Source organism: Vipera ursinii (genome assembly GCF_947247035.1).
Source record: "Vipera ursinii genome assembly, chromosome: 9".
Classification (NCBI taxonomy): domain Eukaryota; kingdom Metazoa; phylum Chordata; class Lepidosauria; order Squamata; family Viperidae; genus Vipera; species Vipera ursinii.
The window spans coordinates 12071262-12092926 of NC_139523.1; the positions used below are offsets into that span (position 1 = coordinate 12071262).

At 42.2% G+C, this 21665-nt stretch overlaps 1 protein-coding gene across 1 annotated transcript in view; it reads left to right on the forward strand.

Moving 5' to 3' along the window:
- Positions 1–5164: 5164 nt before the first annotated feature.
- ARID1A (AT-rich interaction domain 1A) overlaps positions 5165–21665 on the forward strand; it is a gene marked incomplete at its 5' end in the record, with an annotated part of 91247 nt that continues 74746 nt past the window's right edge. Inside the window, one exon of the mRNA XM_083369845.1 lies at positions 5165–6304. Within this exon, the coding sequence (XP_083225971.1) occupies positions 5165–6304 (1140 nt within the window). The remainder of the gene's footprint in view (positions 6305–21665) is intronic.

Here is a 21665-nt window from a genome sequence, read left to right on the forward strand (position 1 = left end):
GTTTCCATGTCAACGATTCAGTCCACATTTGCCATCACACATTTGGCAAAATGTGAGAGAAACCCTATTCCTCTCTTTTTTAGCACCCTAATCTAGACCAGGTTTCCTAACTGCCTTGATGCTGTGTTAAGTGGCAGGACCACTTTCATGAAACTCAACTTTAATAGGAGCCAACCTAGTGGTGGTGGCCTGTATTGCCATCTGGGAGTCACAAGCTCACGAAAGGTGGTATCAAAGCAAGCAGGAGCTGGCATTGCTCTAGAGGCCATGTGCTCAGTATCCAATGAAAGGAGAGGAGAGGAGACGAAGTGCCTTGCATTCAGGACCTGGCCAGCCTTCAATATGTTCGCATCCGCTCTTGAGATGCTTCGCTTTTCCCACTCGAATTGTCTGAAATATTTCTAAACTCCCTTTTACTCAAAATCAAATCTGCATAGCGTAGTTTTTTCATAATCTACACCACCCAAAACAAAAATACAGCCCACCAAAGCCAAAAATAAGTGTTAAAAGATACAAATCATGACAGATTCAGCCTGGGATTGGTACCTTGGAAAGCGATAATCAATGCTGACCCTCGATCTTCAGTTGGTGGGTCAGGACAACTAATTATAGCCCGACACCCTACTGTTTCAGGTACTTTGGACTCTGTGTCTTGTAAGTACACCTCACTAGTTATGTTCACAGGGACCTGTAGTTGGAAGCATCTGGATGGATTAATTAATTTGAATTATTGTACACCCTGATCTAAGTTAAGCTACATACCAGTATATTGACCATGTAGTTCCAAAATACATATTTAGGTTGAAGCTAAAGCCCATAAAGTATAAGGTTTAATACCATCAATGTAGAAATTGTGAATATTGAAGTAACTGCAACAAGAACCTATGTTAGTGAGTTCAAGAAGTAATGAACCATAGTTAACAAACCTATGAGTGAATTCATATAACACAGAGACAAAAAGTGCATTGTGACTTAGTATGTTGTGAGAATCTAGTTCATACAAAGCAAATTCTAATGTTTCTTTCCCCTAGAACTGAAATGCTTCAGAGCATGTATGACTGTATCATCTCTCTCAGTTCTTTAAAACAGCCATATGCTGTACTGGGTGCTTGAAATTGTGGATCAGATTACAGTAAATGCCCTTCTAGATCTGCATCCTGTTTTTAACAGTGCTGCATGCATACTAGGTGCCCACTTGGTAGGACATGGACCTTTCTTGCTGCTGTCTCTCAACAACGGTTATTCAGGGGTGCCAGGTCTCTGATCTTAGTGGTAATATGTAAAACTATTGTCAAAATACCTGTTCCATCATATATTTCTCCTGGAATTGCTACTTGGGTCTGGAGAAATAGAAGCTTATAACTGAACACCAGGTAAGAGTTAACTTTCGCAAAATAGGAAGGGTGGTCTTGCACCAAACTGGACCACAGTTGCTTCATACTTATCAATATTATCCTAGCAAGTTAGCTTTCCAAGGCTTCCTATAATCCTATATTCCCTGATATGGGATGGGTTTGCGTGGCTTCCCATACAACACATGGGTTAACCATGATTTGCTAAATAAGCCACTGTGAGTTTAGCTGGATTCACAAACCCTTCTTAGCTGTAAACCATACCAAGCCCAAATCAAATAAACTACATTATGCCATAGCACCTAGCCTTGTGTGCAAAGCATGTGCATTGACACTGAACTCCAGTCCTTGCTGGGTTAGTAATTTGGGAAGTGCCATTGTCTGCAGACTGAGGAATGCCCCAGGAAGGAAAAAACAGCCTGTTCCTCAGGTTGGTAAGGTATTGCTTGAAAAATAAGTCCTGAGGGAATTAAGAGTTACTAATTGTAGTTCAAGTGCAAAAAAATGAACAAAAGATTAACCAGTTGTTTACAGCCTATAAAAAAGAAATTAAAGATAGTATGGATGAGGCTTTGAGAGAGCTGAGTAAAATACAATTTTTACATTCTAGAATGTAAAAATATCTGACATCCCTCGATAGCTTATCTAAAGAAGGAAGAATGAAAGGGGACTTGGAGAAAGATCTGAATCTACTAACATTTAAACAAGAGGACTACAAATTATAGAGATTTATGGAATGTCAGTAGATAGCCAAGCTCACCTACTTGATGAAATATCAAAGAAAACAGTTCTATAGCAATAATAGAAGTTCTGATTAGAGTGTTATCATTATTGGTTGTCAACTGATCAGAAACACCAATTATCGTTATCAGAGCAATTCACAAGAACTCTTGGTAATATTACATTTGTTCTGAAAATGGGTTCATTTCCTAATTTTCTTCTGGATAGTAATTTTATTGTGTTATCCCTCTGTTGTTTTTTAGTCTAAATCTCTTTCCATTACCACCAATTTTCCAGCGTAACCAACTGTGAGCCTCTGGCTGATCCACTGCTGCTAGGAAGGCAGTTCTAATAGGGAATATGGGTGCACAAGTGTTAAAGGGATGTATAGCATTGGCAACCTCCTTATGACATCACTAGAGCAGAGCAGTGCATCTCCTCCCATCCCCATGACAATGGTTATATGCATTACCAGCAAAGATCTGAGACTGCCTGGGGAATAAGAGTGGGAAGGGAGTGTTGCCTTTGTGTCCTGCTTTGAATGGGCATCTGGTGAGGGGCTGCGTTGTAGAAAATAAGATGGGCAGTGCAGGGCCTGGGTCTGATCTACAAATTCTCTTAAGTTCTTGTCATATACATTTATGCTATCTATGTCTACACACACACACACACACACACACACACACACACACTGCTCTGTGGTCGTCCTCAAGTGTGTTTGTTTGCATGCATGTGTATGAAATCAACAATGTTGAAAAGGGAAGACCAAAAGCATTTACTAGTCAATTTCTGTATGCTTTCCCAAATGTTCTTATGATTTTCGAATCCTACATTCACATATTTGCATGAAAGGTTTGGATTGGGCAGGTGGAAGAGACAATTTTACTTGAATATAAGATGACTGAGCTTTAATTTGACATGGCCACAAAGCAAATGAGAACTTAGGAAATTGTTTTGTGTATGTGGTCTGTTGTGTTCACCTCTGGGCTACTAAAATCAAATGAGTGGAAAGTCCTTCAGGGTTGCAATTCAAACCTGGCAATTAAAAGGAGTGAAGTCACAATATTTTTGTTCATAAAGAAGATAATGGGTACAAGAACAAACATCTGGAATTACTTGCACAGGACATAGTATATCAGGCATGTGGCTAATGAAATCTGATTCATAAACTGAATTGTTAGAAATTACAAATAAGTAGGCCATAAAGGTAGAATGTAAGATAAAGAATAAAGGTAAAAAGAACAATAAGCAATTCTGAAGCCAAAATGAGATAAGACCTATTAGTGGGTGGATTTGATTTGGGAAACTTAATGAAGGGATGTTGGATTCATATTTACTGCATTGTTTGGTAGTTTAAATGGGATTTGCATATCGGAATGATTAAACGTTATGGTATGTGTGTTGCCTTTTTCTTTTGTGGCATCAGTATGCTTGTTAGAATCATTAGAATTTTTTCTTTTATTTAAATTTAAAATCTGTATATTTCTGCTATTCATCACAGAGGCTGTGTTCATACAATGAGCTAACCCACAAACCACTGGATCTTGTGGACTGACCAACTTCTTTTTATGTGTTTATGTTGCTTGCAAGTTCAACCAAAACCTGAACTTGGCATATAAGTCACCTAATAAGAGATGTGGAGGCGCAGGGCCCTGCTTCAGTACAAGGGTACACGTTTGGGCATTAAACACCAGCAGAGTACGTGGACCTCACATGTTGCTTCTGGCACTGCGCAGGATGCTCCCTGCAGCATTAAGGATAGTCACAAGGAATATAAATTAATTTCTTGGTTTGTTTACTTTGAATTAAAACCATGATCATTGTTCCCTAAGATCCGTTTGCGGAATACATTGAACCACATACGCTGGGAGTTAAACGTTTTTTTTGGTGTGAACTTGCCCCCTGTGATTAATTGATGTTCACACTGTCTTGCGAATTATGCAAAGGAACACCAAGTGGCCACTAGGTACTGCACTACCATCCTCTTTGAAATGTGCTGGGAATTGCACGCCTGCCGCCTTTTCTGAAGGAACAGTGCCACCCATCACCCGGTTTTCCCAAGTTATTACAGTGAGCATCGCAAGTAGAGTGAACTTTCCCACTGCTGCTCCATCCAGCAGGGCTCTGGTTGAAGTTTTGATCTATTCTGGCAGTTCATCTCTCCGGCCTTTATGCGGCGTCTCCTTAATCCCTCCTTGCCCTTAAAGCTACCAAGTCCTGGACTTTCCTAGCGACGGGAGGCTTTGTGAGCTTTACCCAAAAAAAAGAGAGCAAGCCGATGCCGCTTCCCTCTGGGGCTTACTGGGAGGCCCGGGGCTGCCTCCGCTGTCCTCCCAAGCGAAGGTTTCCCCCGGTCCATCTTGGCTGTTTTGTCAGCAGCGGAGCTTCCTTTTGTGGCTTCGAAAAGCTCGACTTCGGCTCCTCGGCCGGCAATCCGGAACAGGTTTTGCGAGCGGCCAGCGGCTGTTCGCTTCCAGCTTCAGCCGTGCCGAGTCGAAAGCGTCCAGGGCCTGGCAACTCCTCCTTTGTGAGGGGGGAGGGGAAGGGCGCTCCGCTCCGCGCCGGATTCCACTCCGGGTTTGGCAGGTTTCCGCGGCGCTGGGTAAAATGGCAGTGCTGAGCCTCGTGTCGGAGTGAGCAGGACTCGGCAGACGAGAGTCGGAAGCCGCCGCCACTGGGCTCGCCTCGCTCTCGCCTCTCGGCCCGGCTCCGCGCAAGGGGCTCCGTCCGGCGTCTCCTCGCCCGCTGGGCCCCCCTTCCCTTTCTCCTCTCCCCCACCGGGAGCCCCGTCCTGCTCCCCTCCCCCTTTCCTCCTCCTCCTCCTCCTCCTCCTCTCCCCTTTCTTCGCCGGCTGCAACTGAGCGAGGAGGCACCGCGGGGCCAGGCCCCTCGCACCCGCGACCAGCCCGCCGGAGCTCGCCGCGCCGGGGGAGGAATGAGACCCCGTTGTCCCGCGGAGCCCGCCGCCGCTTGAGCGGAGAAGACGAGGAGGAGGAGGAGGAGGAGAAGAGCGGTGAGGCCTTGTGCCGGCCGGCCGGCCAGGCGGGGAGTAGGTCGGGCGGGGGGGGCTGGCTGGCTGGGGAGGGGGGATCATGGCCGCTCAGGTGGCCCCCGCCGCCGCCGCCAGCAGCTTGGGTGCCCCGGCTCCGTCCGAGCTGAAGAAAGCGGAGGCGCAGCAGCGGGATTGTTCATCGGAGGAGGCGGGGGGCGAGGCGGCGGAGCGCGGCGGCGAGAAGCAGTCGGAAAGTGAAGGTCCCCCGGGAAAGGAACTGCAGGACGGGGCCGAGAGCAACGGCGGGGGCGCCGGGGCCGAGCCCGACCTGAAGAGCCCCAACGGGAACCCGGGCCCTAGGCCCGTCGCCACCCTGAACAATAACCTCCCGGAGCCGCCCGGTAGCGGTAGCGGCGGCGGTAGCAACAGCAGCGACGGGGTGGGGACGCCGCCGCAGCAGCAGCAGCAGCAACAACCGCCGCCCCCGACTCATCCGGCCGCCTTACCCCCGCCAGCCTACGGGTTCGGGCAACCCTACGGTCGAGGCGCCCAGGCGGCTGCGGCCGTCGTCGCGGCCGCTGCTTTCCACCAACATGGCGGACAACAAAGCCCTGGCATGGCAGCGCTGCAGAGCGGGGGCCTGGAGCAGCCGTACTCGGGGCCCGTGGGGCCCCCCCAGGGGCCGCCCCCTCCCCAGAACTCGCACGGCGTCGGCAGCGCGGAGCACGGCTTCCCCAACCACCAGTACAACAACTACTACCCCGCCGCCGGGCGCAGCGCCGGCGCCTACCCGCCTCCCCCTCAGGCCTACGCCCTGAGCTCCCCCCGGGGAAACGCTCAAAGCCCCGCTCAAGCCGGGGCCAAACCGCCGGCGTCGGTTTTCCAGCAGCAACGGTTCGGGGCCATGGGGCCCTCGGCCGGCGGCGCAGGAGGCGGCAGCGTTGGGGGCCCTACCCAGCAACCCACCTCGACCCCCACCCTCAACCAGCTGCTCACTTCCCCTAGCTCGACCAGGGGCTATCAAGGGTACCCCGGGGCCGATTACGGGAGCGGCCCCCAGGACGGCGGAGCGACCACCAAGGCCCCGGCCGCACCGGACATTGCTTCTCAGTACAGCGGGGCCACCGGTCAGGGCTGGGCGGCAGCCGGCCCGGGAAGCCAACAAAGGAGCCACCACGCGCCCATGAGCCCCGGGAGCAGCAGCGCCGCCGGGGGACAGTCGCTCGCCAGGAGCCAGCAGGTAAACTCGGGCGCGGGGGAAGGGGGTGCCGGGGCGCCCCTGGGCCGTCGGCCGGGTGGGGGGGCGGCGGCTGGAGAGGGCCGAGAGCGAAGGCCAGGAGGGGAGCCTGCCGCTCTGCGGGGCTGGGGGCCGCTTCCGTGGGTCCGGGCTCGTCTGGGCTTTCCCAGGCCCACATCGCTAGCGAGCTGCCATTGTCTGCCTCTCTTTCCTCTGTCTCTAAAATGGCTGCCTCTGCCTTCCCTTCCTCCCTTCTCCAGCCTTAGTGGCAGGTCTTTTCTGAGGGGACCCTTCCGTTCGGTTGTCGCCCTTCCTTGCTGCGAGCCTGTCGGGGGGTCCTGGGGGTGGGGGGAGGCGAGGCTGGCCGCCGCCACCTCTGGGGAGGGAAGGGTGGGGTGGCAAAAAAATAGCTCCCTGTTGCTGCCTTGGGGAAAACGAGGGTGTGCGGAGCGGCTCGGGGCTGGCGAAGTCCGTGGGGCTCTGCTCTCCGCCGTCTCCCTCTTCCCCCCTTGGGGTGGGTCGGCCTGGGCGGCCAGCGAGGTGCCAGGGGGTAAGAAGAGGGCGAGGGACCTCCTTGGACACTCTTCTCTTGTCCAGGCTGGCCGGAGCCATTTTCTGGATAACCGTTTTAGATCGCCAGGTGCCTTCGGCTTTTGCCTGGCAGTGCTGGTAAACAGTTCAGTGATTGGAGTAGTAAGTGCAGATTGCTTTGGTTTGGGATTTGAATTATGGAGGTAAAATCCTTCTGTCAAAGCCAGGAGACAGTTGGTCTTAGGTTGACATCCTATCTGTGATCTGATTGGCTCCCCATCTCCTGCTCTTGGCCATTTATAATTGCCTCTGATGTAATGGTACAACAATCCTGATGAGCTCATAAACTTTTACACTCTGCTTTTCCTACCAGCCATAATCCAGCGCATCCCTGCCACTTTTGACTTTTTAATTTTTATTATTATTATTATTATTCGGATTCCACAGCTGAAATTGGCTGTGACCTTGAGGAGGTTCAGCGGGAGCAGTTCCACAGACCGGCTGCCCTAGATGCATTGTGCCTGAAACAAAAGAGGCAGAGGTGCATTTTTGTGCTAACACGAATTTATTTTGCTGGTTAAGCCTGAAGTCGATTCTGTGGACATAATACTGCGTGCAGTGTAATTTTCCTCCTGTCAAACCATTTATTTTGTTTCTCTGACTCCTGGAGAATAAGTGATTCTTTTCAAGTTTGGTACAGCTCCTGTTTCCAACAGGACCTGACCTTTTTCATCTTGAATCAGTAACTGGCTCCACAAACAGAAATACAATAATTATAATTCATTATTTTCAAAATTGATATTGTTTAAACTGTCAATTTTATTCTACAAGGCAAATAAAATTATTTTCTTGAAAGAGAAAGCTGAATCTCTGCTTTATATAGGGACATTTAATAAAAGCGTGATATGTGTAATAACAGAAATTGAGGGAATGATAGTTCAGTTTACCTTATAACTGAAATTTATAGTTTTATTTTTTAAATGTAGGTAATATACACTTATGTGTTAGGCTGTACTGTTCATCTGGTATTTGGTATATGTTAAGTCTATTAAAAGGTAAATATATTTCATTTATCTGCTGAGTTCTTACTATTTTAGATCTTTCATCAGTTTTGTAATACTTTAATTTGGTTGTTTTGCATTAGGAGCAAAAAGAGATTAACTACTTAAACTTTATTTCTTAAAAATGCATGTAAATTATTATTAAAAATTCTCTACTTAAATATATATTTTATGCAATGTTGCCAGCTTACCTGCTGCTGTAGTACAATAATCTGTTTAAATGGGTTTGCAATTCTAGGAAGATGGTAGACAGACGAGAGGAGGACAAATAGAAAGAAACTGACTGTTCCCTAATTCTTCTGAGGTAGAACTGTATTTTTCCCCCAAATTTGATTCAATTTGGAGCAGATTGTAACAATTCTGTGTATTTAGGTGAAACTGCACAGATTTCTTAGAGCTGCTAATACGCTGAAAAACAGGTATGCTCATCAGAGAGCTATAATTGGTCTTGGTAACCTGAAATACCTGGGTAATGTATGTTTGTATTACATTTCACAGTTGTAAAGATGCTCACCATACAGCAGGTATTAACTTAAAAATTGAAGATGCTTTCCATATTGTTTCGCATATGTTTTTGCTGCAAAAACCAATCCCTCTTTAGCATTTTTGCATTTCATTAATAAGTGGAGACTATCTTACTGAAAAGTTTATGACAATTAGGAGCAAGTGTATGCAAATTATACTAGGTTATATGAGAGCATACCTACTTTAGAGATAATGAAACATTATAGAATACATTATTTTTTACATTTCTCTATTGGCCATTTCTAAGAGGGACATACTTAAGATGATATGTAAATAAAAATGATTTTCGAATCATTTTTTACCGAAACAGGAGGAGGGATTGGAGTATGCTTCAGACTACACGTTCCCCCATTCCTTCAAGATTTGAAAAATATAGATGAAATTATTTTTATTTGTAAGGCTTAACTTTTATTTATCTTACATAGCCCTAGGTTGAAGTGATAAATGACTGGGATGTTTAGAAAGGAATGCTGGTCAAAAAAGAAGAAATGAAATAGATTAATTCCTGTTTTCATATAGCATAGTGTTGCATAATTTGTTTGGTTCCCATTGTTAGATCTGATCTAGAGACTTAGAAGAATCTCTGATTAACTTGGCAAAATTTGTGGTTAACTTATTAGTTTATCTGTCTCATGCTAAATAACCCAAGATCACTACCTTTATGTTCAGTTACTATAGAACAGGGGTGTCAAACTGCCGGCCCGCGGGCTGGACGTGTCACAAGGAAACCACGCCCACCCCATTGCTGGCAATGGAGAAAAAGCTGTATGTTGCATGACGTCATGTGATGTCACGAGTTTGACATGTCTGCTATAGAAGCATTACACAGTTTAATTACCATTGTGTGGTCACTCTAAAAACATATTACAAAAAAATTAATTCAAACATGTTAATAAGGTACTTAACATGTGTGTATTTAACAATTGTGATGCATAACTTGTGGTTTATAGTTTAACAGAATGCATGAATCCAGTCTGTGACTAGGTCTATTTTTCACATTTATCTGTAAAGTGCTTGGTTCTTGATTTAGTAAAAGTAGCAGTTGTGATTTATAGCCTGGTGAATGGCTTAGGCCAGGGCTCTTCAAACTTGGCCCTTCTATGACTTGTGGACTTCAACTCCCAGAATTCCTCAGCCAGGCACACTGACTTGAGGAATTCTGGGAGTTGAAGTCCACAAGTCATCAAAGGGCCAAGTTTGAAGACCCTGGCTTAGGCTTTAGTTTATTCTCAGAGCATGATGGCTCAGTGCAGTGTCTGAACTTAGTCTATGAATGCTTACCTACTCTTACATGCAAAATTGATATCACATACCCTGATTTTCTTCGTTGGAAGTATCAACATCAGCAACTATAGCAGCTCTTTGGCCCTGAGTACAGGGCCAAATTTAGAACTCCAGAAATTTAGAGTTCTTGATCAATTGCAGTATAGTTTTCACTGCAATTGTAGGGCATCTAGAAAAAAAATATCAGAATGACTAATACAGTTCTGTAGTAGGTCATATCTTGTAACTTTTTAAATAGCATTTCATAAACAATTTACAAAACGCTGCTATTTAGAATTTAAAATGATGCTTTAATAAAACATGCATTTTGGACTCAATACTTGCTCTGTATTATTGGTGTTGAGGCTAAAGTTAATAAGAGAAATATGGAAATATTTAAAAGTGAATCAAATGAAATTGGTACTATGTGCCTATATTACTAATAAGCACTGATGCTTTAGAATAAGAAATGTCTGAAATGATAATAGCATTTTACTGAGTTTTTTATCCTTATTTTCATTAAATTAGTATTTGGTTACATAGGCTGCAAGAAGGGTAGTAACTTTGGTAGAACGTTTGGGTTTAAAGTTAGAAGATTCTCAATTGGTTGGTCTGAATTGATAGGTATTTGGCTTTTGACTAATAATTAAAAAAAATCAAATAACCACATACCCTGTTTCCCCCGAAAGTAAGGCCTACCACAAAAATAGGCCTAGTTTGATTTTGGGGGTGGGCCTAATATAAGCCCTACCCCCAAAATAAGCCCTAGTTTTGAGGCGAGGCACACACCTAAAAATCAAGCTAGGGTTGGGGGTGTGGAGCTGCCCCATGCGCCCCGCACCCACTCACCTTGCAGCTAGGCCTCTCCTCGCTGGCCCACTTCTGTGGCTTCTTCTGCAGCCAGGCCCACATTTCTCAGTCACAAGCCTTTCCGGAAGGCCATTGCAGCCGGTACTTGGCTGCATAGGCCTTCCAGAAAGGCCTGGCTGCAAAATGGCTGCAGAATGAAGTTGCTCCTTTGATCAGAAGAAGTGGGGCAGCTAGGCGGGGCTGCTGGCTAGGTGGGGCTGTTGGTCCCAGAGTTGAGTATAAAAGACACCCCCTGAAAATAAGACCAGGTGCTTCTTTTGGAGGCCAAAAAAAATAATAAAAAGACCCGATCTTATTTTCTGGGAAACACAGGTATTATAGATCATAGTCTCACTTAGGTACTACTAGGCATTATGTGATCAAGATGTTACTGTGCTTCATTGGAAAAATGGTTTTCTTAATTTTAGGAATAATTTTATACACTACATATCTTTATAAAGACTGAAGAGGGTAAACTATGGTACAAGCACTGGTGACTCCTTGCTGCTTTTGAGAAAATTTCAGGTTGGTGTCTGGAAAAACCTCTGACCAGAATTGCACCTGTGTTGAAATATTGCTGGGGATTATCTTGAAAGCTGTGTATGGTTTGCATTTGGACTTCCTGAATGAACATTGTGCCCTGTGCACGCCTGCCAATATCCACTCATTGAGATCATTTGAGGAAGTTTGCTGTGACTTGAGAACAAACCTTCTCTATTGCTAGCTCAGTTCTTTGGAATGCATGCTTTGCTGAGTTAAAAGGAGCTGACCTCTTTGTTGGCTTTTAAAAAAGCATGAAAACACACCATCTAAACAAGTTTGTAATTACTGATATTCTTTTAAGTATTGCTTTAAATTGTTTTTAATATCTTAGATTTTAATTTTGATTTTAAATGGAAATTGCCAAGAGACCTTGGTGTATTTACTAAATATCTGGGTCAGGAAAATTATATGAGATTTTGAATGCTAGAGCAAGGCTTTTAGAAACCTCATATCTTTGAAATCTTGTTGATTAAAATATACAGACTGAACACAGGGCTATATACGGACCCCAAAAATCTGGGATGTATTATTCTGTGATCTTTAAAAGCTGGCAGCCTGATTTAGTTTTTAATGTGCCAAAATAGGTGACTAAGGAGTAATAATTTATATTTAACTTTCCCTTAATTTTGAAAATGAAATAATTTTATTTTTTGTCCTAACTCCATCCTCTTTATTAAGTGTGTCCCTTTCTGAACATGCCTGGAAAGTGTTGGATATTCCTGCCATAGACCATTCCTCTTATATAGGAAAAGGTCTTTACTAATAATATGTTGAAAAAATAGGCTTGTAGAATTTCCATGGGTGGTAGGTGACTGATTCTGTACAGTGCTAGAGACAAATTACCAGTACAGAAGAGGAGAATCTAACTGTGTGTATAACTGTGTGAAAATAATGTAAATTTGGAAAGTTGCGTTAAATGTATACTTCATTCACATATAACCTTACAATTTTCATTGACATTCTTATAGTTCTAGATTCAAGGCATTGTATGATTAATTTTGACGTAGACTAATATATAAAATTAGCTAGTGTGATTTTTAAATTTTAAACAAATGGGTAACTCATTTTTTCAGTCAAAAGCTACAATTTTCATAATTTGCTGGTGCTGTGTTGTGGATGGGGCTGAAAGAAACCATGGCTGTAGCCAGACACAATTTTTTTTTTGAGTAGCCTATTTTCCTATAGCTAAAGCTAGGGAGAAAACATTTGTAAGAGATGTGAATTGACCTCTTACATCAGGGGTGTCAAACTCAGTTTCATTGAGGGCCGCATCAGCATTGCGGTTGCTCTCAAGGGGCCGGGTGGGTGTGGCCTGGGTGGGCGTGGCTAGAGTGCGTATGGCCTACTGGGTGGGCATGGCCAGCTTTACAAGGTTCGCATGAAGGGTGCCTATGGGGGCCTGGGAAGGAGTGGGACAGATCTTGAGGGTCTCTGGCAGAAGGAGGGTCTCTGGGCCAGGGCCAAGGCAGTGGGGGCCGTTCCCTCACTGTTTCCAGGATGGCTTCGCGGGCCACATGAAACCACTTTGCAGGCCAGATCTGGCCCCCGGGCCTTGTGTTTGACATGTCTGTCTTACATTGATGTTTTCCCCACATGTTTAGCATTCTATGTGAACCAGGTCACTGTGTTTGAACAGGTTCAGTTAAAGCCTATTGGTTTAGTGATATTATGGATCCAGGCAGCATTTTGTTTTAGTTTTTAATGTAATCAAGTTATTATGCAGAGAAATGGAAATGTACATTACAGATGAAATCATGATTTGAACAAATGCTGTTTTATAGACCTATATCAGAGGAGCTTTCAGAACTGGAGAAGAAAAACTATTTGACATTGATTTATTATATTATTGTCATCTCTGAATTCTGAGATGGAAGAGTTTGAGCAGTTGTGCTTCACTTCAAACTGCTGTGCCATGAAGGTAGGAAGCAGTTTAGGGAACTCAGTACTTGGATGGTAGACTGGAATCTTAAGCCATGGAAACAAACAGTTCTTATCTGTGGTTAGAAAAGTACGGTTTGACATGATTTCTGATCATCACAGTGATTATTTCTGAGTTCATTAGAAAAATTGAAAATAATTTCTTCCAAATTGGTTTGAAGGATTGTAGAAATTGACATTCATGCAGGAATATTTTTCTTTAAAACGATAGAGCTGATTTTTAAATTTCCTTTTGTTCCATGTTCTATGTTCATGTTAAACCAGGGGTATCTAATTCGCAAAGTCATGTGACGTGTTGCGACATATTGTTACTTTTTTGCCATTGTTGGGAATGGGTTGGGCGTGGTTTTGCTATGATGCATCCGGCTCGCGTTCCGGCAGTTTGACACCCCTGTGTTATACCTTCCTTATATGTGGAGTTTTTCTTGTTGTGAAGACTAGATGCTCCTATGTGGGATTTCGTAAGGAAATGTGGAAGCTTTATGTTGCTTCTCCTGGAATTAAATCTTAAAAATAATATGCTATATATATATATTAAAACATAGTCTATATGCATTGTCTTGCACATGGCTGATTTCCCCCCCCCCCAAGTGCGTGCGGGCTGTTCCTTTCCGTGTGTTAATTTATATGGAAAGTCTTATCATAATACTATGTCAAGGCTCTTGATTGAGTTATGTACTGAGGAGCCAATGGGACTATTGCTTTATGAACCATTTCTGGTCTGACTCTCCTGCCAATTTTCTAAGCTAATCAGTCTCCACTGTCATTTCATCTTTTTTTTTTAAAGCTTAATGTCAATGGTAATGTTATAATAGTTCATTCACAAATTATGACTTGTGCTGAGAGATCTCCCTGGCATCAGAAGTCCTTGGAGAAAAGAAGAAATCCCTTTTTGTATTTTTAAACCAGTTGAATTCAAATTACAACATGAGGTTTATTTTACTTATAGAGCGCAGCAACCTTAAGGACTTGAAGTTGTCATGTTTCAGTTACCTGCCCATCAGAAACAAGGCATTTTGTAAAATAATTTAATAATTGTAAACATAAAGAATAAGGAAGCAGGAAAACTAATTTTTGTTACCCCTACAGATTAGTATTTTTGCTTTTGCTGGAACAGAAACTTTACCAATTCTTTTTTCATAATTCTTTATATTTGGTTGAAAGTTCTGAAGTGTTAACTGCATTCAATAATTCAATAAATTCAGATATTCATTCTAAATTTTAATGTGGCAGAAAATAGCCATTGTGGCTATTAATTAGGAAACTGATGTCAAATTTTGTGATCTCAACAAATACCTTGAGAAGAAGTCATTGTCTCTTTTATCAACCATTAGATGATACATATGTTATCCCGCAAAAACTGAATTATATACTATTAGATTTAACTATAATTTGTCTTTATTCATGATTCAAGCCAGAATCTGTTGTCACTGGTGCAGGCAAGACAACCTTAAAAAGAGGAAGGAAGCCTATGACATTCTTTTCAACCCTATCTGGGATTAAGCAGGAGAAAATACAACGTATACTGGATTAATATTTTGCTCAAGGTTTGTGTTAGAATTGGAATGGAAACGAGTGTCACTTATTTTCAAAACAAGAAATTCATATCAAACCTTTTAAGATAAGATTGTTGCATACCGACACGTGGAGGAAACCACTTTATAAAACACTCATCTATTTGCAAGATGAATAAGTAGCATTTCCTGGTGGGTGTAAGGGAGTTTTCTATAAACTGAAAGATAATTTTTCTAAAAGTCACTTAAAGTCTTTTTTTTTAAAGGATAAAAAGTATGCTTCTAGGCTCTATCCCAACCAAATAAATTGCACTGGTTTTAAAGTTCATTCTGATTTGTGGGAATGAAATGAACTCTTGTAAGGTTAGTTTTTAAAATTCATTATAACAGCAAATTCAAGAATAGACTGTTGCCACATTCATTCTGAACTGTATCCCCATCTTCATGTTTGAATTCCAAAAGGTGCAGTTATAGGTAGTCCTCAATGTAGGTAGTCCTCAATGTAAGATCACAATTGAGCCCAAAATTTCTGTTGCTAAATGAGACAGTTAAGTGAGTTTTGCTCCATTTTATGGCCTTTCTTGATATAGTTGTTAAGTGAGTTACTGCAGTTATTAAGTTAATAACATGGTTGTTAATTGAATCCGGCTTTCCCACTGACTTGTTAGAAGATTGCAAAAGGTGATCACATGATCCTCAAGACACTGCAACCATCATAAATATGAGTCAGTTGCGAGGTGTCAGACTTGATCAGGTGATCATGGTGCTGTAGCGGTTATAAGTATGAAAAATGGTCATAAGTCACCTTTTTTAGTGCCATTGTAACTTTGAACGGTCATAAAACAAATTACTCTTAAGTTGAGGACTATATTTAAGAATCTTTTATAGATCCACCAGTTTGAATGAGATTCTAAGCATTTTGCAGATAGGTATGTATTTAATACAGAAGGTCGGCAGTTTGCCGGGTCGAATCCCGAGTGCCGCGTAACAGAGTGAGCGCCTGTTACTCGTCCCAGCTTCTGCCAACCTAGCAGTTCGAAAGCACGTAAAAATGCAAGTAGAAAAATAGGGACCGCTACGGTGGGAAGGTAACAGCGTTCCGTGCGCCTCTGGCGTCTAGTCATGCCGGCCACATGACCACGGAGACGTCCTCGGACAAGCGCTGGCTCTTTGGCTTTGAAACGGAGATGAGCACCGGCCCCTAGAGTCGGAAACGACTAGCACGCATGTGCGGGGGAACCTTTACCTTATGTATTTAATATATGTGGTGTATTCCACTAAATACGCTGTTAAGTTTTGATGAGTGATGATCTGGGGCTAAATGCTGATGTTACATGTTTTGGGAGGTATTTAAATTTTGTCTTTCTGTTTTTGCTTTCTGACCCAATACCGCCCAATCACTATTTTATTCCACTTTTCTGTATTAATTATAAGAAAATGTGATTGTCGCGTTCCACACTGACTCAATCTGTATTAGAAACTCATTAATGATAATTGGCTTTTCTCAGGAAGAGCGAAAAACTCAGGTTTATTTTTATATAATAGATTGGTCAAAGATATGTGTAAACCTATTCTCTTTACTTAAAAGATGTTTCCTGTCTTCTAGTGCAATTCACAAAAATGTCATGTAAATAAGAACCTGTAAAATTGTAATTAAAAATAGAAAAGCAGCTGTAAGCAGCAATATAAACTAATAATATATAACTTCAGAAGAACCAGTACTGCCATGTTGACCTAGCTATTTAACTAACATAAAAAAATAACTTCCTAACTAAAATGAGTATTAGTTAGACCAGGGGTTCCCAGCCCCTGGGCCGTGGACCAGTACTGGGCCGTGGCATGCCAGCAACCGGGCCACATAAACAAGCAAAGCTCCATCTTCAGGATGCAGGTAGTATTCAAAACCACACCCCCTCGGGTCCGTGGAAAAACCTCTCTCCACAGAACCGGTCCCTGGTGCCCAAAAGGTTGGGGAGCTCTGAATTAGACCACTTCAGGGCCAGATGACAGGTACTAGGCCTTATAATTCAGAAGGCTGCTTTTCAACTCTTTCTCTTCAAGAGTTAGGCACTTGTAAAATGCCCTTCACTGATAAGCTCAATACATGAGCAAAATCATGTAGATATACAGGGGTTTTTTTGACATCTGGATCCGGGTCATGTGATGGTTAAGACCCATGTTCTGCATTTTTCCTAAATATGCATTGGAAGCTTCAGTAGCTTCTTTGTTCCTTGTGGCTTGCTCCATGAGGCTAGTTCTAATTAATAGCTTAATCAGAGTTTCTCAACCGTGGGGACTTGAAGATGGGTGGACTTCAACTCCCAGAATTCCTCAGTCAGTACCAGCCAGAATTTAAAGATAGTTTTCCATAGAACCCAACTTTCTCTAAAATATACAGTACACTGATTTAGTTCTCATGTAATGGTAGTTTGATACATTTTATAGGTAGATCTACCAAAAAGGGAAAAAGATGCTTTGTGGCACCAGTGATGTACAGCTGTAAAACAATAACAATAAAACGAAACAGCCAATCTAAACTTTGAGTCTGCTAAAAAGAAGTGCAGTCCCATTCAGAACAGGATGAATATATTTTTTTTATTTCCTTGTCTCCTGAAAACTTGTAGCTGTTAAGGGGAAAGCCAAGGCACACTAGGTATTAAGATACACATACTGCATTCTGCAAGGAATTTAATAACTGTTATTGTAAATATACATATTTACTGTTCTGAAATTTTTGAACTTCAAGAATGAGTCTTTACATGGCTAAAATGCACCAAATACAACAGGAAGTATGACAAGTTTGGGGAAACTTGACAGTTTTCAGAAGTGAGAAAATAAATCTCTGTGCTACGTAAAACTCTCTGAATAGCTCAATAAGCATGTTTAGTTGCCACACTTTGGGTAGCTAAAAACCAAAAATCAAGTTTTAAGAGTATAAACTATTCTGGAAGAAAACAATGCTGAGAGAAGCTATAATAGTACTTTAGTATTTCTTGCAGGTCTACTTATATTACCCAAATATGGTGTTATAAGTCTTCTGATAAATTAAAAATATTAAAATGTACAAACTGTATTACTTAACAAGTGGCAGTCATAAATAACAACCGAGGGTGATTAGCTTGTTGGCTTTTGCTTGAATTATTTCAATGTATGGAGATGGGGTTGTATCTTTCTTACTCCTCATTTCTCTAGAGCAGCAGAGCAACTGATGAATGGCTTTAAATTCTGATAATTGAAATTGCTGCTATATAGGAGATGGAATCTAAAACTTTTCAGCAGGATTTAAATGCATCTTTTCCCCCCACAGACATGTTCTTTTCAAACCAATGCAGCAGCTCTTTCGGCACTACGTAGAGTGAACTTTAAATATCAGACTGAATAAAATTGTTATTTGGGTCTTTTTGCTTCTTTGGCATAGCCCATCTATGTAAGGGAAACTGGAAATTCAGAGGCTTGATAAAAGGAGTCTGTGCAATTGCTGAGGAAGAAGCTCAGTCTTTGATTCCTAGCCTTATGCTTAACTACAAGGTTATTCCTCCTCCTCTGTGGAGCACTCCTTTCTTTCTTTATGCTCTCTGTGTTTAAAGTAATAGTGCCCAAACTTGCCTTGGGAGGCACACTGAGGGAGGAAAACGTACCAACAGGGCTGGAACAGGAAGAACTGCTTCTCTGGGGATTAATATATTGCTTGCTGCAAAAAGGTATAAGTGATCTGCCCATGTGATATAATTAGGCATGGTTGGAGAAGGATTCATATTTCCCTGTGCACCAGGGCTTGCAGGTCTTGGTATTGCTCAGCAATTTTGCAATGCAACTTCAGCAGCAAATCACTTTGCTAGAACAGTACAATTTTTTTTTAAAAAATCTGGCCTTTCAGAAAGAGATTTGTCAATACAGTTACCTACCGTACTTAGTATCCCAATTTCCTTGAGTTTTAATCATTGAATGATTTTTGTACGGTTTGTTTGTTTTGCTAGTGTACCTGTTTCCTGTCTCTTAATTTGCTGGGCAATCTGGCAATAATCCCAAGAGTTGAATCTGACTCTTAACAATGGTTTTATTGCAGATTGTCTCTGTACCTTGCTGGTGTTTTTTGTCTAGAAAGTCTAGAGCAGCGTTTCCCAACCTTAGGAACTTGAAGATGCGTGGACTTCAACTCCCAGAATTCCCCAGCCAGCTATAGCTGGCTGGGGAATTCTGGGAGTTGAAGTCCACGCATCTTCAAGTTCCTAAGGTTGGGAAACGCTGGTCTAGAGCAAAGGAAAGGGATAATGGGTTCTGAATACTGTTCTGTACAGCTACTAAGGTGCACAAGGGCTAGCGATGAGAAAAGAAGCATTGCATTCTTTTTATGCAGTGAAAGTAGATTTTAGATTTTAAACTTCCTGTTTACTTCTATTGGATAGATTTTTTTTTTAAAAAACCCTTTTATCTGAGAATAAGCATGTTTGTTGGATACTGATTTTTTCTCTCTCTTTATAACTCCGTTTCAGTGTCATGTTGCATTAAGATACCATTCATGAATTTCAATTTGAGGCTCAGTACACACACCCCACTTTAACATTACCCTTCATTTGGAGAGTAAAGCTGTTGGCCTGAAAGCAAATCCCATTTGAATTCATTATGACTGAAGCAATGAATTGAGACACACATGTCCCAAGTGTCCCAGAAACCAGGTGCTACAAGGGTTCAGGGCAGACCAGTGTTTTCCAATGATATAAATTCTTGTTAGTTCAGGCCATAAGCAATTTGTCTATTTAGAAAGAGCAAACACAAGTAGTGGTTGGAGATACAGAGCCAGTAGGAAATGTTAGGAAGAGACAGGTTGGCATTCTCCAATGAGCCCGTAATAATTAATGACATAGTTCAGTGATAATGTTATAATGAGATTCACTTGTGGTTTCTTTGGTTTAATGTAAGCAATTCATCCGTGATGGCCTAGTGTTATGTGTGAATCAGGCCACCAAGACTTGCTCAGCAAGCTCTGGTTAGAAATCTTGGTTTAGTATTACACATAAATGTCAATGTCCATTGCATAACATATGATAAACAAAGCCTATAGAAAGCTGTATGGGTTGTTTAAATATTACAATGACCCAGCTATACATTTTCCCATCAAATTGAATTCCCTCCTCTGTCTCAATTCCTGACTTTCATGCTTGGCTGAACCAGCATACTTTGTTCTTATAATTAAGATGTTTAAATGATGAAAATGAGAGAACAGAAAAACAATGAACTAGAATGTATAAAATGTCAAAAGAAAATTGTTATTGACATTAAAGATGGAGGAGGCTTGCTGAGCTAGTTTATTTGTGAGATTTATAACCTGCTTTTCATTTGGAAACCCAAGAAGGCATGTGTAGTGCTGCTTCCTACCAGTAGAGCCCAAAGGAAGTGTATGGAGGCAAGAGAGCTTTGCTGAGGTTGGACTAGTACCTGAGTCTTGCCTTGCCAGTGCCCAACACTTCTATACTACACAGTTTTGGGGATGTCTTGGGGAGCCTTGGTGGAGCAGTAGGCTAATGCCTCCTTAAGTAACACCAGCTGCCTGCAATTAGTGCAGGTTCGAGTCCCACCAGGCTCAAGGTTGACTCAGCCTTCCATCCTTCCGAGGTAGGTAAAATGAGGACCCAGATTGTTGGGGGCAATAAGCTGACTTTGTAATAATGCCGCTTGGGGTGTGTGTGAAAGCCCTAATAAGCAGGCATATACATAGAATGAAGGCTATTACTAAGCTTGTAAGCCGCCCTGAGTCTTTGGAGAAGGGCGGGATATAAATGGAATTAAAATAAAATAAATAAATAAATAAAGAGTAGTGGAAGCTTGGAACCAACTTCCAGTGGAGGTAGTGAGTCAGTCATCAGTAACTGAGTTTAAGCCCCCTTGGCATAAACACATGCCCATCATTTGACAAAAATAAAATAAATTTTTTTAAAATAATAAATTAATAAAGAAAGAAAGAAGGAAGAAAGAAAAACGAAAAAAGAAAACCAAAAACACTCAAAGGGCAGACTCAACGGACCACTAGGTCTTTTTTTTCCCCTGTCAGTTTTCTACGTTTCTATACCCATTTATTGGCTACGTAAATACCAATTACGGTACACTCAGTAGTGAAGATCAAGAAATACAATGAATTTAAATGTATTTATTGTGCCCTGATTTCCCATACAGTCCAAATAGTTAAGAAGGTATTACTTAGAGGAATGTACTTTAACACTGACAACAAAAAAACCCAAGCTCTGGTTCTAAATTCAATTATTTTTTAATTATATTTTGATTGATTGATGGATGGATGTAGAACAGAGGTGTCAAATTGCCGGCCTGCGGACTGGGTGTGTATCATGGCGAAACCGCGCCCATCCCATTGCCAGCAATGGGAAAAAAGTCGCGATACATTGCGACACGTCACATGACATTGCGAGTTTGATCCCCCTGATGTAGAATATCTCTTAAAAGATGAGTTTGTGGTAGTCTAAAACTCTCTGGGTAAAAACCAAATGATCCCCATGCATATTGGGGCATGGGTCCTGCCCCCGCCAGTCCTAGAGATTCCCTGAGAAAGAGTGGTCCTAAATACACCTGGACGTTTTGCTGAAGGAATTTATTGCCTCCCTATCGGTCGATCCAGATATATGGTAGAAAGTGCTGGCCATGCAGCGGTCTTCTTTAATACTCATCTCCCAAGTTATGTTTCATGATGATTAAATGTTCTTCCGAATGACTGCAGGACTCTATCCCGAATAGCTGAGAGAAAGAAAACTGGAATGTATTAACCGGACGTAAATAATTAAACAGGAATACCCAGCAAAGGCTGTCTTTCTCCATAATGGGGTTTTAACTATTGAGAGTAAGTTTCTTTTAAACAATTAATATGGCAAATGTTGTCTCTCTTTGGCTTTTCACTCAGTGATCATGCCATACTGCACTGGGCAATTGTCCTGGGTAAAATGCTTTATTGTTCCTATCTTGCCCATCCTTGTCTTGGGTCGTTTTATTTCACTTTGTTGTGGGAATTGAATGAAAAGTACGGTATGTGAGCGATGCAGGTCTTGGGCGCTTAGTTATTAACTGGCAAACTTTGGCTGCGTGGAGTTTAGAGAACACTGTTTGATGATTCTCTTTCTGAAAGTGATATATAGC